The sequence below is a fragment of the Rhineura floridana genome, chromosome 17 (assembly GCF_030035675.1).
Source record: "Rhineura floridana isolate rRhiFlo1 chromosome 17, rRhiFlo1.hap2, whole genome shotgun sequence".
In the NCBI taxonomy this organism is placed as follows: domain Eukaryota; kingdom Metazoa; phylum Chordata; class Lepidosauria; order Squamata; family Rhineuridae; genus Rhineura; species Rhineura floridana.
Window position 1 is genome coordinate 25,314,441 of NC_084496.1, and position 15,819 is coordinate 25,330,259.

A 15,819-nucleotide genomic window follows, 5' to 3' on the forward strand; every position below is an offset into this window, starting at 1 on the left:
TGGTTTAATTAGTTAGATGAGTAGATTAAATGTAGTTTGGATGACTTTTGATAGATTAACTGGGAAGAAATTTATGTATCTGTTAATTTATACTTTTGATATATATCTTTAAAAAACATAATTGCTGCAGGTGGTAGCTGCCATCTTAGGAAGGGCACCCCCCCCCGGCCACCGGGCCTGTTTTCAACTCTCAGACTCTCGCCTCAGTTTGGTGCTCTGTACCTGCTAACTTCCTCCCCCCCTCTAACTGACTGAAGGTCCTCTGGAGGGGCAGTGGGCGCCATCTGTGTATGATTTCTCCTCTTCGTCCCACAGGGAAACACGTGGCTGGCCACTTGTCGGCAATCAACATGGCGCTGAGTGCCGTGAACTTGGCTGAGTGTGCAGGCGACGCCATCTCTGTGGCAACGCTGGCAGAAGTCTATGTGGCGGCTGCCCTGCGGGTGAAGACCAGCCTCCATCAGTGTTGTCACTTCCTGGCGGTAAGGCTGCGTGTGTGTGTCACAGCGGTCGGTCGGGTAGGATGCTGCCTCAGCTCTCCCATTTGGGGCTCACCTTTCCATCACCTTTTGCCCTGCGGATGTTGCTGAATGACAGCTCCCATTATCTCTAGCCACTGGCCATGCTTGTTGGGGCTCGTGGGAGCTGTGGTTCAGCATCATCTGGAGGGCCAAAGGTTCCTTAGACCCGTTTCCTGTCCAGGCTGGTATTCTTTCTGCTCTTTGATTGCCTCCATATTGTCTCTGCCTCAGAGTGATGAGTCTTGCCAACCTGCGGCCAAGACAAAATGCCGCCGCACCCCCCCCAATGCATTGCTGCCCCATTTGAGGTGGTAATATGGGGGATTTTTTGCTGTGTGTGGGCTGGTGAATTTCATGGAGTGGGGCAAACTTAGCCTTTCTCCCAAAAATGCCTTGTAAAATTGTCTCAAGCCGCCTTTTCTCCCCCTCCCCAGAAAGCCAACCCACCACTGACATATAAGGAAGGCTTGTAATTAGCCACTGGCCTGGCTGGCTGTGGTGAGACAGAAAGCCAATGTTTATTTATTTATTTATTACATTTATATACTGAAGCTCTCTGGGCGGTTTACAGCAATTAAAAACAATAAAAACAAATATACAAATTTTAAGACACAAAAAACAATTTAAAAACACAATTTAGAAAAATATTAGAAACAATTTAAAAAATGTTCTCATGTAGGAGGTCCCTGCATTGCTCCCTGATTGGCTTTGTTTTTTGCTTTTGTGGTGCAGCGTTTCTTCCTCAGTAGCGCCCGGCAAGTGCTGCTGTCCCACAGTGGGACCGTCCCGCCAGCCCTCCAGTGGCTGTGCCACCCCGTGGGCCATCGTTTCTTTGTGGATGGCGACTGGGCCGTGAAGAGCTCTCCCCGGGAGAGTATCTATAGCTCCACTAGCAATCCAGGTATGGAAAGTGGGCCGGTGTGATGGGAGCGGGGAAAGCCAAGCTCAAAGCTCATAGGCAACTTTCTCTCAGGCTAACCTCCCTCACAGGGTTGTTTGTCGGTTTATTTATTTAGTATTTTATTTATATCCCGGCCTTTCTCCCAGCGGTTGTTGTGGGGATCAAATTTTCAGCAAGCCATGAAAGATAGGAAGCCGCTTTATATTAAGCTGGGGCCATTTGTCTCAGTATTGCCTACACCTAGGGTGGGGAGCTAGAGGTTGTACTTAATGCCAGTTCTACTCAGAGTAGACCCATTGACATGGCTAACTTAGGTTCCTTCATTTCCGTGGGTCTACTCTGAGTCAAATTTAGTTGGATGCAACGTTAGATGTTTGTGGGACACTGGTTCCCATCAGTGCCAGCCGGCATAACCCGATGGCCTGCGCTGTCTGGCAGGGGCCCTCCAGGGTTTCAGACAGGAGGCCCTCCCAGCCCTACGTGGAGATGCCGTCCTGAACCTTTTGCATGCAAAGTATGTGCTTTACCACTGAGCTATGGGCCTTCCACACTGGAGTGAAAATCTGATCGATAATCACCTGCTTGGCTGGCTGCCCCTCAGTGGCTGCATGACAGCCTTTACCAATCTCCTGCCTGCCTGTTGCCGGGGAAGGAGCAGTCTTCCTATCTGTTGGGTTCCCCCACTGCACCAAGACCATCTTTTGTGCTGCAGCCCCATCGAATTAGGGTGCCTCTTCTCTTTCTCTCCTCCTCCCCCCCCACCCCTCCCCAGCGGACCCCCTGGCTCAAGTGACACAACTCTTCCGCGAGCATTTGCTGGAGAAGGCCCTTTCCTGCGTCTCCAGGCTGGAGAGTGACACGCCGGCCAGCCATGGCGAGGGGTAAGAGAGGACCGGACCTCAGCTCTTGAAGCCCCCCCTCCCAGACACGGAGCGCCCCCTCCTGGTTGCAGCTGGTCCTGTTGTCTCTCTTCAGGGTTCCCCCCCAAATTGACACGTGCAGAATGAGAAAGAGGGCCTCAAACGGTGTCGGTGGAGGCGTGTGTTCGAGAAAGGATTGCCCTGGTTTGAAGTTTGGCCCTGTTCCCCTTTCGAGCTGGGCCAGCTGGAGTTGGGTTCACTCCCATTTCCCCGGTTCCCACGCTCTCCCTGCCCATCACCTAGGTGCGTAGGGAGCTGCCTTCCATTGAGTCAGAGCGTTGGTCCCTCTAGCTCAACACTGCCAACCCTGACTGGCAATGACCCTGCAGGGTTTCAGACAGTCGTTTTTCCCAGTCCTACCTGGAGACGCCAAGGATTGAACCTGGGAATTCCTGCATGCAAAGCAGATGCTCTGCCGCTGAGCTGTGGTCCTTCCCCTAAAATTAAAATAAGATTCCAATACTCATGGCTCTGAATGAAGGGCTAAATTAAATAAGAATATAGGGAGCTGCTTTATACTGAAACAAACCACCTAGCTCTGTATTGTCAACATTGGCAGGCAGCAGCTGTCCAGGATTTTCAGACCAGGGCTGCCTAGAGATGCTGGATTGAACCTGGGACTTCCTACGTGCAAAGCAGGTTCTCTAGCACTGAGCCATGCCTCTTTCCTTCTGGAAGGAGAGGGTGGGCCGGGGAGAGACACACATTGGGGGCTCCAACCGTCGTTTGCCACTGGCTCGTATGGCGAGTCTGCCTACGAGCTTTACAACCGCCACCACAGAATGAGAGGTGGGCTCATTTTGGCCCATTAAGGCCCATCTTCATCCAGCGTCCAACCAGAGGCCTGTGGGAAGCCGGTGTTGCAAGAGCCCTCTCCCCACCTGTGAGTCCCAACAGCTGGCATTCAGAGGTGGCCTGCCTCCAACAGTATGGCAGAACATAGCCGTTGTGGCTAGTAGCCACTGACCCCAAGTGGAGGCCCTTTAGGACCCCTCCCTCTTGCTGCTGGAGCTTGTTCCCCAAGGCGGCTGTTTCTTTTCTTGGAGAAGTGGGGGGTGCGCGTGTCTGTGTTGTGTGTGTGTGGGTGGAAGGAGTCATTGAGGGGTGCAGGTGATGGGGAAGAACTGGTCTGTTTGACTGAAAATTCGACTTTGCCCAAATGTGCAGCTTGAAGTTTGGGAAGGTTGGTGGGAGACCCCAAAACTGGGCGGCAGAGTGGCGGTAGTGCTTATTTCAAGTGGGATTGACATTTGCAAAAAATGTCAAGGGGGGGGACGTTAGGGTTTGGCAGCCCCTTGGAACGATGCTCTGTCATGATACATTATCATTCTGAGTGTGGCTTCTCACAGAAAAAATGTATGGGGAAAGGTTTCCCCTAAAGTACACAAGCCCCAGACTCTGAAGGAGGTTTTCGAGCAGAGCTAGACTGGATATCATTCAGGAAATTAGGAACTGCATGAATGGCTTTCTAAAGGAAATTGCAGGCGCCTGCATGGTGTGCGACTGGTGTGAACTGGATCAAGACCCGGGTGTCAAGGTGGGCTTTAACCCTTTGCCTCCCCTGCTCTGGTCCCACTCTGGATCGTATGGGGGCACCCATGCAATTTACTTTTTTAAAGAAGCATTCAATTGCATTAATGGTTTTGTGTCTAGTTTTTGGCTCTTAGTAGCCCAGGACTGGGGAATGCGGGGGACGGGAGGCTTCTTTTTTGCTCTTCCTCCCCAACCAGCAGCCCTAAACCAGATTAAATGGTTGGAAGTTTGCACTGCAGCACCAGCGTCCCTAACTCGTCCCGGTTTCCTTTCTTTTGCCACAGAGAATTTTCCAATGCTCTGGAGTACCTGCATTTTCTCAACAGTTGCGCAGATGCCGTTCCGAGCCCAACTCTCTCCATCAGTGCTAACATGGACACTGCCACAGGTGAAGCTCACCAAACCAAGAGGTGCCCTTAAGAGGTGGATTAGGGCTAGGAGAGAGCGGGAGACTAACGGAGCGGGAGGAGGAGAGTGAAGATACGAAGCACTGGAAGGATGAAACCAAAGGATGGGAGGCCATCTCTCAGGGGATGCTGCACTTGCAGTGCACTTTTGTTGATGAGGCTTTTCTGGGGGAAAAAAATCCCTATGCTATTTTTGCATAGGCTGATTTGCATCGTGGCGATGCCAGATGATTGACAGCTGGGTGACCCCGCCCCCAGCAAAGTGGCGCACCAGTATTGGGAAAGCTAAGGATCTGGCCTGCCAGACTAAAAAGTTTCCCCTGTCTTGCCATCGAGGTTCTGTGTTTTTGACAGGTGTTCTGTTTGATGCCTGATGCAGTTTCCCTCCCACTTCTAGGCACTGACCCTGTTGCTCACTGGTGGGCATCCGTGGTTGCCATGGTGATTCATGGGCTGCAAGGCGATGATGACGCGGTGGAGCGCCTGTATCCTCTGGTGGAATCGATGCCGAGGGCCCTCCAGGCATCTGAGTAAGTGTGCTGCAGGGAGGAAAATAATAATAATCATTAACAACAACTTTTTTTTAATATGCAATTTTTCCTCCAAGAAGCTCATGGTGGCTCACAGTTCTGCCACTCCCTGTTTTATCCTCACAACAACCCCGCAAGGTTGGTTAGGTGGAGGAACTGTGACTGGCCCAAGGCCATCCAGTGAGCTTTGTGGCTGAATGAAGATTTGAACCCTGGTCTCCCAGGTCCTAGTCTGACATTCTAACCACTACGCCACACTGGCAAAATATAGCAAAATCCTGCGAGGACATTTAGGAGTGGGGTGGTCAGGGCCCATAAGTAAGCAGGGAGCTGAGTGTCCTCTCATCCTGAAACAAAAGAAGAAGAATCAAAATTCTGCGGAGGGTGAAGCTGGATTCCGCAATCCTGTATAAATCCACGAATGTTAGTTTAGCTTCCCCTTATTTTGCATAACTTATTCTACTGAGAAAGACAAATTGCCACCCAGTGCACTAAAGGATAATGCTTTTAATGGATAATAGTTATGAAGGCTGCACGCTACCTCCAGTCTCAGAGGCAGCATGCCACATGGTGGCCAATATGGAACCTCCAAGTTCAGAGGAAGTTCCCAGTTGCTGGTGAAACCTGAGCAGGAGAATACTATCATACTCCTGTCTCACTTGTGGGTTTCCCAGAGGTATCTGGCTGGCCACGTTGGGGACAGAATGCCGGACTAGACGTCGGGCCTTTAGTCTGATGTACTGATCTGATAGACTTAAGCCCTGTCTTTGACCTTATTCAGCTGGCTTCTGTGATTTCAGTCTTTTTTTATGCTTCCTAGTCATAAGGACTAGGAACTTGACTTAAAATAAGCAAACCCTGAAACGTTTAGGACCCTGTGGCCAAAACCAGACCCTGTATCTTTTCCAGAGCATTTCATTCCACACAGGTGATATGCTCTGCCCCTTGATCCCTAACGGTGGGTGTTTTATTTTTTCTTCCCAAAATGATGGGTCCCAGTTCAGCCTGCTGTTTCTCTCCCCACTATAGGAATCCTCTTCCCTGTGCAGCGCTGCATATGTTCCGGGCTGCACGGGTGCTGCTGGGCAAGCTAGACTGCAGCCTGGGCCAGTGCGACAAAGCCGGTGACTACTTGAGGGAGAGCTTGGGTGGAAACACGCCCCCGAGTGCCATTGACAGGGTGAGTCGCCGGAGCCTGGCATGGTGCATAAAGGGGTGGGCGGAGCTAATGTGTACTTGCACACTGGAAGTGGAGCCTATTGCAGTGCAGGGGAGGACGGTAACCCAGGACCATCTGCTTGCAAAGCAAGATGCTCTGCAGCTCGGCTACATTCTTCCCCAGCCATTATTAGAATTCTGTCGCTAAGAAACAGTGCTTATGCTTGCTCTTCCTTCTCCCTCACAATCCCTTTTCCTTTTGTGTCATGCCTTTTAGATTGTAAGCCTGAGGGCAGAGACTCTCTCCTCACTGACATTTGTAAGCTGTTCTGGGAGCCATTTTTTGGCTGAAGAGCAGGCTAAAAATACTTGAAACAAATGAACACCTTAGCAGAAAGCAATCTACCCTTCGGCCCTTGCCCTCGGGAGCTGCGTGGTCCTGATGCGTATCCTTGAAAGGGGTGGAGCTTAGAATCAGAGGTACTAAGAGTTGAATGAGTTAGGCTTAGAAGATGGGTGGTGGTGGTCTGGGACAAGAGTAGACTTTTCTATTGGTCTGTTTCGGGGTGAGGAACCGTTTCCACCCCGAAGACTGTGTTCCCTTGTGGTGATCCTTCTGGGGGCCACATGCCAGTGGTGTCAGGGGCCAGAGGCAAAGGTAGATGTGGCTACTGTACCTTTGCACAGTACGCAACATTCCAGCTCCACACAAGTTTCTCTCCAGCCTGGCAAGCCAGAGGCGTTATCACCGTTCCCGGATGCATTCCAGCCAGGCAAAAGCCCCAAGGAGAATACAGAAGCCGGCGCCAGTGAGGGAGTGTGGCCTCAGAAGAGGGCTGAGGGACGCGTTCTGTGGAGGGCTCCCAGGGCCAGGTAGAAAGGTCTGGAGGGCCGCCTTTGGCCCCTGGGTCCAAAGTTCCCCACCCCTGCTCTGTCTGTAGACACTTTCCAGCCGTGATGTTCCTGAGGACAACTGATCTCCATCTCTGGTGGGGAACAGCAGCTGCAGCGCCGGACACTGTGGCAGCGTCGGGGGTGCATTGTAGTTGCATTGCATGTGGAGCCAAAGATGTGCAATGCCCCTCCAGTGCAGCCCTAAGGCTGCTGGCTGCCGACGGGCGGTTCTTGCAGCAACTGGGGCCTGCTAGAAGATGTGAGGTCCAAGGTAGGGCGGAAAGGCCTTCCTGCTGTCCGTTGTCCACCCGCCGCTAGACCTTCTCTCCTCTCTCTCAGGCTGTGCAGTTCCTCTTGTGCGATCTCCTCCTCATCACCCGCACGCGGCTCTGGCAGCAGCAGATGCAGTCGACTCAGCCACATGGCACCCCCTACCAAGCCTCTGCCCTTGAGCTGCGCGGCTTCCAGCAGGACCTCAGCAGCCTCCGGCGCCTGGCACAATCAGACAAGCCTGCAATGCACCGGGTGAGCGCGGCTCTGGGCTCCTCTGGCCCGGCGGGGTCCTTGACCGGTTGTCACAATCGAGAGGGCCGGTTTCAGAAATCATACAAAGCTATCCCAAGCTTCCAAACACCAGTTGCTGGAAACCGCAGGAGAGGCGAGTGCCATCGCGCTCAGGTCCTGCTTGCGGGCCTCTCAGAGGCATCTGGTTGACCACTGTGAGAACAGGATACTGGACAGGATGGGCCACTGGCCTGGTCCAGCAGGCTCTTACTTTTTTAAAAAGGGTTTAGACAAATTCATGAAGGACAAGACTGTCAGTGGTTACTAGCCACTACGGCTATGTCCGGTGTGGGAGGCAGTATGCGTCTGAACACCAGTGGCTGGAAACGACGGGAGGGGGCAGAGTGCTCTTGCACTTAGGTCCTCTTTGTGGGCTTTCCGTTGTGGCATTTGGCTGGTCAGTCTGAGAAAAAGATGCTGGACTAGGTGGGCACTGGCCTGATCCAGCCAGGCTCTTTTTGCGTTAGCCGTGGCCCCGGTCTCTTTGAGTAGCACGCAGGTCTCTCTCTCTCTCTCTCTCTTGGTGGGTGGGTGGGTGGGTGAGGCACTTGGCCCTGCAGGCAAAGGTTTTGTACAGGGGAGTATACCCTATTGTCACTATTGGCTGGAGGACCAGCTGGTGTTTGTGCTGGGCTTGCCTTACTTTTGAGGTGACTGAAGGGTGGTTTGTTGTGAGTCCCTTTTCCTTCGTTCTGCAAGTCGTCTTGCCTGCGGTCTCTGCTCTGCAGCCTTTCCGGGAACATGTGCTGCAGTTAAACCGCAGGGCTTTTTCAAATCAGGAAGTGTGGGCATCCGGGGAGGCTGCAGAGTGGTGGAGAAATGTTTGCTGAAAAGAAACCCACATGCACTGCCATGGGTTACTTTGCTGTGATAAAGCTCAAAAAACTGCAACCCCCCCCCAAAAAAATCTGCAGGAATTCTAAATAAATTCTCAGTTGCCCTGAGAATGAAGCAGACAACAGAAAGCTCCCTTTTTTATTTTTGCAGAGGAAGAAAACTTTTGAATAATTGGAAGAGAGATTTCAGCACAGCACTTGTTTTCTTAGTGGTTCTGGTGGGGGTGAAATGGTGACACTGGGGGTGTACGGCGGTTGTTAACTGCGGGCTCCACCCCAGGTTTTCCTTCACGAGGCGACAGCCCGGCTGATGGCCCGAGCCAGCCCCACACGAACGCACCAGTTGCTGGACCAGAGCCTGCGCAGGAGGGGAGCCTCAAGCACCAAAGGAGGTGAGCAGGCAGTCGTGTGTGTTCTGCCAATACAAAAACATAGGAAGGTGCCTTCTGCCAAGTCAGACCATTTGTCCATCTAGCTCAGTATTGTCTCCACTGACTGGCAGCAGCTCTCCATGGGTTCAGGCAGGGGGCATTGCCAGCCCTACCTGGAGATGCCGGGGATTGAACTTGGGACCTTCTGCACGCAAGGCAGGTGCTCTGCCCCTGAGCTACGGCCCTTCCTTAAACAATTACGCTGCCTTATTCCAAGTCAGACCAGTGGTCCTTCTAGCCCAGTATTTCCCACACTGACTGGCAGTGCCTCTCCAGGGTTTTAGGCAGGGGAGATTCCCAGCCCCGTATGGAGATGCCGGGGATTGAATCTGGCGCCTTCTGCATGCAGAGCAGGCGCTTTCCCCTTGAGCTATACTCCTCCTCCTGAACGCAGCCTTCTGTTCGTATCGCCGCTGAGTTTCCAACGGTGTTTCCTTTCCAGCCAGCCAACAAGAGAGTCGCCCGACAGCGCGGGAGCAGGCGGAGGCCCTCTTGCTCGCCTGTTCCTACCTGCCCCCCGTGTTCCTCTTGGGGCCGGGCCAGCGGATGGGCATGTTGGCCGAGGTGGCCCGCTCTCTGGAGAAGCTGGGGGACAAACGGACGCTCCACGAGTGCCAGCAAATGATCATCCGGCTCAGCAGCGGCTCCACCGTCACTTCCAGCTAGAGCGGTGGTACCGAGGACTTGTGGGGGACGGGGGGGATGCGCACAGAGGGCAAGCCGGGTGTGGTCCCTCCAAGCACATTTTGAGCATGACTGTTGGGGGCGAAGCCCAGGACACGGAAGGGCTAGGCCTGCAGGAGGTTGACTCTCGCTTCCCCCGCTCTAGGTAATCCTTACTCTGCAGGGTTACCTCCCCCTACTTTCTGGGGGGAGCCCCCCATCCTCTCCACGCGCTGTTGTGTGTGCTGAGCAGTCCGAAGTGACTTGTTGGAGAGAGCACAAGCCAGCAGAGGTCTTTGCCAAGAGGGCGGTGAGATGCACCGCGTGGGCCTGTGTTGCTCCTGCTATTAAAAGTGGGGAGGATTATCACCGGCTGTGCGAGGCGGCATCTAAAAACGGGACATCCGTTAGAGTCGCATTGGGTGGGGTGCAGGTGGCAGGCGAGGGTCTTTTCATTCCCCTCTGCAACTTGATTCTCAGCTTTCACACACGTACAGGGGAAATTGCACACAAGAGTTGTGGTTCGTTGCACTTCTGCTGTAGCATCCTGGCATGGGACGATGACTTTGCAATCTCCCGGTTTCCCCTCGGCTGCTCTCTGCTCCTCCTCCCGCCCCCATGCAACTCTCTCTTGGGGTCCTCCCAGAACCTCCTTGATTGTCTTGCCTGCCAGCACTTCAGAATAAGGCAAAGGGGGTCCCCTGGTGGCAGTTTCCCTTATTGCAGGGTGCCTGCCCATCTCTCTGGCCGGATGCGAATGGCTTTGAGGCGTGGGCTCAGCTTTGTTTTCAAAGTGTTCTTCTGCCAACCAGCTGCTGCTGTGCTCCTCTATCTCAGGCACATCTGACTTCTTGGGAAGCAATGGAAAAACGTTGTGCTTCCCTTACAGAAGGCCCCAAAGCCTGTGCTTCCTTCACCCTTTGCAGGGGCTCCCTCAGTACGACTTGGCTAAATTTTGGCGGGCTGGGGATTGTGAATTTCTGGCTTGGGTCTTCTGACTCCCCTCACCCCGTTACTGGTTTTATGGGGGGGGGCTTTCTAAAAACATTTTGCCGTATGTATATCTGCCCCCCTCCCGGCAAACGTCGGTCCCTAAGTAGGATACACACACAGAAAGTAGAATTCAGGATGGACAAAAGAAAGTACTTCTTCACGCAACGCACAGTGAAACTATGGTCTTCGCTCCCACAAGAGGCAGTGATGTTCACCAACTTGGATGGCTTTAATAGAGGATTAGACAACTTTATGGGGGACAAGGCTGTCAGTGGCGACCAGCCATGATGGCTAGGCCCTGCTTCCAAAATCGGAGATGGTATGATTCCTAATACCAATTGCTAGAAACTGCAGGAGGGAGAGTGCTCTTGTGCTCAGATCCTGCGTGTGGTCTTCCCATGGGCATCTGGTTGACCACTGTGAGAACGGGATGCTGGACTAGATGGGCCACTGGCCTGATCCAGCAGGCTCTCCTGATGTTCCTATATACCCATATCCTTGCTGGAGCTGCTGGATGTCTCTGTGTGGGTTTGTTTTCCCTGTTGGATGCCTGCCTACCGAGCAGCTGTTCAGAGGCACAGGAGTCCTGCTTTAGAAAAGGTGGTGACCCTATTTAAAAAAGGCACACCATTCTCCATGTGTGTTTTTGGCTTTACAAATATACTGGAAATGGTAAAAGGCCAGATCAGTTGTGTAGGTCTGTGCCCTGCCAGTGGAGCGAGAGGACAGAAGACCCTGTTGGCTGTGCTTCATTATCTTTTTCCCCCTGCCCCAACCCCCAGTATAGAATTTTGGTCCTAACAGTAAGTGCCCCGGCGTTGGCTCCGTCACGCAACCTATGTTGAGGATGCTGTTGCTTATGGGGAAATTTCCTTTGGGATGGGTGAGACTGGAGAGCCAGGAGCGTCTGGCCAAATCAAGGTGGGAGAATGAATTGCGCCCTCTGCAGGGCTTCTTTTGCAGGAGCAGGTAAAGGTTTGTGTGTACGATATACAGTATCTCATCCCTCCGCAATCTGCACCGCTTAGCCAGTTTTTCCATTTAAAAGTTATTTTCATAGTGCAAGTTTTTTTTGTACAGATAAAATAAAAGACCTACTTATTTATATCTCTTTCTTCTGTGACATTTTATTGACAAGAGGGGGAAAGGGATGGGGAAAGGTCATAGAGAGGGGAGGGGAAAAGACTCTTGCCATTTTGATGGAAACTCACATGCTTCCTTCCGTGAGGACAGGTTTGTTAGTTGGCCATGGTGGCTGTGTGGGGCCTCTCAGTTCAGACAGGCTTTTATCTTCGCCAGGGCAGCGATGATGTGGTTGGATGACCTCATCGAGGATCCCAATCCAGATCCTGCTTCAATGCGCAGATTGCTTATAAAATTGCACAAAACAGCTGCCTTCGTGGCCAACGTCACCTTGGACGTGAATCAATTAGCAGCATGCGCTATGGCATCTCAAGTCGTGGCCCGACGGACCCTCTGGCTTCGTCACTGGCAGGCCGACCCTACTGCCAGAGTTAATCTATCACGGGTACCTTATGCCGGGTCATTACTTTTTGCAGAGGAAGCACTAAAAGCGGTGCTTGTTGACCATAAGGACACTCGAAAGCCCGTCCTGGCCACCGTCAAAAACAGGGAGCACAGACCTTTTAGGCGTTTCACTTCATACCGCACGTCTCAGCCCTTTCGAGGAACGCGGCCTGGGGGACGGGGCCGCGAGTTCCCTACATACGATTTCCACTCTTCCAGAGGAGGCTGGAATAGATGCTTCCAGGGTAGAGGCCCAGGGTTCGCTAGTCAATTTCGACAAAAGCCATCTACAACCAACGCAACGTATACAGCATCTAGGTGCAAGCTTGGACAACCACAGTGCGCCCAACTCCGAAACTCGTCTTGGCCACTGGATACCACTTGCTCAGGAGCACTAGCAGGGAAGATCAGGCCACTGAAGGAAACAGGATGTCAGACTGCTGATGGGGGCATGTGGCCGACAAGAGGGGACACCATTGCTCAAACTTCTGCACTGGCTGCCCATCTCCTATCAAGTCAGGTTCAAGGTCCTTGCATTAACTTACAAAGCCTTGAATAACTTAGAGGCCACCAGAACTCTTATATCCCAACTTGGTCATCGAGATAATCTATAGGAGCATTGTTGGCAAGGCTCATCTGACATTGACACGAAATTGAGTTTTCAGCATCATTGGCCCAGCCAATGCACTGCCAACAGAGATTCAGCAGGGCCTTTATACTGACCTTTAAGCATTTGCTGGAAACTTTTCTTTGCTGCCAGGCTTATGCAGACAATTACAGCTTTGCGTAATAGTTGGTGATCTGTTTTGTGTGGTTTTTGTTATGCAGCCTTTCCCAACCAGTGTGCCTCCAGATGTTGTTGGACCACAATTCCCATCTTTCCTGACTATTGGCAATGCTGGCTGAGGCTGATGGGAGTTGTGGTCCAACAACATCTGGAGGCACACTGGTTGGGAAAGGCTGATGTAATGGTTGTAAACTGGTTTGGTATTTGTTAATGACATTGCGGTATACAAGTAAATAGACTATAAGTAAATAGACTAGATGGAGCAAGTCTCTTATGTATGGCCAAGCCCACTTCGCATGGATGGTCAACACACGCAAATCACCTTTGAGTAGAAATTCATTTATGTACATTCACGCCTGGCTAGATTTCTCTGTTGGCAGCTGAACTGACTCCCATTTGGGGCTAGGGGACAGTGACGTGTTAGAATGTTGATATCAACGGGGTTGGATCTGCGATGGTCCACTCATGTGGAAACACTTCCTTGATGCTGGAGTCATTGAGAAGTGAAGACAGGTGTGCGAACGTACCTTTAGCGTATTTAAACCTGCGATTGGGGAACTTTTGGCCCTTTAGAAATTGTTGGACTCCCAATTCTCAGCAGTCCCAGCCAGTGTGATCCAGGGTCAAGGATGATGGTGGCTGTAGCCTAACAATTCCAAGTGGGCAACAGCTTCCCCATTCCTGGGTTAAACAGCCGATGGGATGCAAAGTGGCATCTGTCTCCTGTTCTTTCTCCATGCATCAATTTGGGTGAGGTTCCTGTGGTCTCTTATTCAGAACCGGGTGGGGACGATAGTTACTTCTCTGCTGGTTCTGTACACTCCCTCATACACACCCCTGCACGTCTTCCTCATTTCCATCCTGACCTTGAAATCTGCGGTGCAGAGACGATTTTCATAGTGCTTAAGCTGTTAAATGGTTTAAATCTCCCTCTTCCTGGAAAGTCACTATTGCCCTCTCTCTTTTCTGATCGATGGGTCTTCCATCTTGAGTCTCGGTTGGGGGAATTTCTAAGGAAGCCTCGTGCTACTTTTCATTGAGAGATGACTGAACTGATTGCTTTGGCAGAAAAGGTGCCCAAGCTTATTGGGCACCTACTCTATAATGTATTTAGCACACTAGTTAATCTAGCCCTCTCTACTCCCTCAATGGAAGGGGTTGGCAGAAAAATAGGGTACTAGGGGACTCTACAAACATCCAAAACAATTATTGAATCTTTATTGATGTTTTTGAATGCAATGACCTGATTTTTCTTTTTTTTAACTCTTAAGGAAAATAAACTTCTTTTAGAAACAGCTTGTTACACACAATCTTCAGTGTGAAGCAATATACTAAATAAGAACACTAGTTTTAACATTTACAGTCTTTCATATATATTATATATATGTATATGTATACATATATATACACTATAGAATGAGGCAATATATAATACACACGATTCGCCATTTTACAGTCATTATGTACAGGATGCTATTCAAAGACAGCCAGGATTGTAGGGGTCACAAGGCCGTGATGATGGGGGATTTTTCCAACCTGCCATCTGAAGGTGTGCTTCTGAAACGAGCGTTTCTTTGCCAGCAAACCTTGAGGGGCAAGCTGTGGGCGCGATGGGAAGCGCAGCGATGACGATGGTGGTGTGCACGGGAGACCATGAAACAGACAGGTTACAAGCGGAACTCTGTGTGATCACTTTTAACGGGGCTTGCGGCAAAGGAAATCAACCAAAGGACGAAAGGAATATGTTTACCTCGTTCGACGAGCATTTGTGAGAGCTTCACAGGAGCAGAGGCGGGCTGGAAGGTGCTCCGTTTTCTGGATTGGGAAATGCCGATATGGAATTTTGAAACTTATATACATTCTATACAATTGAAGATTCTTATGCATATCCTGTATCTGTTAATTTCCAGGTCCTATCAGTAAGGGGAGAGACTATTTTAAACACACCTGTTCCAGAGGCCACTGTGACCAGAGTGCTGAACTCAATCCCACCTGTTTGCTTTTCACCCTGATCCCATCAGCACCTCCTTGGAATGGCCTATCCTGTGCTGGTTTTGTAGCCAAGCAGCAAGACTCCTAGCTTCAGATCCCTTGAGTTTAGGAGACTCCCCAACACTCTTTTAAGAATGCCACCAACATGGTGCTCTCCAGATATTTCTTGAATTCCAATTCCCTGCAGCCCCAGCCAATGTGACCAATGGTCAGGGATGATGGGAGTTGTAGTCCAACAACTTCTGGAAGGCATCACGTTGGCTACCCTAGTTTAAGTGCATGCAGCCACATGAGAATCTTTGCTGAGCTTTTATACACTGTAGGTACATTTGTTGTCTGCCCTTAATGGATTTTGCTCCCAAGTCCTATAACAAACAGGGAATAGTTGCATCGGCATAATCTGTGCAAGGGAAAGAAGTGCTTAATTTCAAATTAAATGGTCTCGCTCAAGCTTCTGCTGTCTAGTTTTGGTTCCCCATCAATGTGCTGAACCAAACTGCTCTCTGGCCGTCCCTCAAAGTGATATTATAAGAACAAATTGGTCAGGGTGTGATGAGAGTTTGCTGATGGGTCAGCTCCAAAGGGAGGTGTGTGCTGGTGTGTAAGCCCCGTGATGGAGGCCTCAGGCCAGCCTCAACTGTGAGAAGGCCCACGGAGTTTGGTGGGGCCAGTCTGCAGGGCCGTGAGAGGCAGGAAGCCACTTCCAAGCAAGATTGTACCAACTCAACTGCTCAAGTTAAATTCTACTGGGCCTTTGCTTCTGACGGAGATTCCCAAGATCCTATTCCCTATGCTCCATGAATCTATACATACACACCCCAAAGTCTCTGTTCTGCCCCCTTATCCTCCTGGTTCTTCAAAGAACAGCTTTATGGGTGGACCAAATGATGGTATGGAAGCAGGGGGTGCATGGGCCAGGACAGTCCTAGCGTGTAGAGAAAACCAACACACGCAACCTGTGCATGTCGGGTGGAGAGGAAGGACAGTGAGGATTCCGGATGGATGCAGGCATGCTGGGCTCTCTTTATCAGGTGCAATGGGGTGGGTGGGTGAAAGGTCTCCCCACACCGAGTTCACCGTGAAAAGCTTTGGCTGCTAAAGGGAGGGGAGGCCAGGGCCTCTGGGTCGGACTTGCTGTTAGCAGCTTTTGGAGAGCAACAAC

At 51.3% G+C, this 15,819-nt stretch overlaps 1 protein-coding gene across 7 annotated transcripts in view; it reads left to right on the top strand.

Moving 5' to 3' along the window:
* The window catches only part of SREBF1 (sterol regulatory element binding transcription factor 1), a 45,392-nt gene extending 30,314 nt beyond the window's left edge, over positions 1–15,078 (top strand). For 6 of the 7 annotated variants that reach the window (XM_061600188.1, XM_061600184.1, XM_061600186.1 and 3 more), the window contains 9 exons: positions 316–482; positions 1,254–1,422; positions 2,195–2,303; positions 4,160–4,263; positions 4,680–4,812; positions 5,842–5,992; positions 7,204–7,389; positions 8,545–8,656; positions 9,138–11,458. In XM_061600188.1, coding sequence (XP_061456172.1) covers positions 316–482; positions 1,254–1,422; positions 2,195–2,303; positions 4,160–4,263; positions 4,680–4,812; positions 5,842–5,992; positions 7,204–7,389; positions 8,545–8,656; positions 9,138–9,361 — 1,355 coding nt within the window. In that variant the 3' untranslated portion in view covers positions 9,362–11,458. Of the gene's footprint in view, positions 1–315; positions 483–1,253; positions 1,423–2,194; positions 2,304–4,159; positions 4,264–4,679; positions 4,813–5,841; positions 5,993–7,203; positions 7,390–8,544; positions 8,657–9,137; positions 11,459–14,575 lie in introns of those variants that run through there. The other variant, XM_061600190.1, reaches the window with a different exon arrangement.
* Positions 15,079–15,819: the final 741 nt, after the last annotated feature.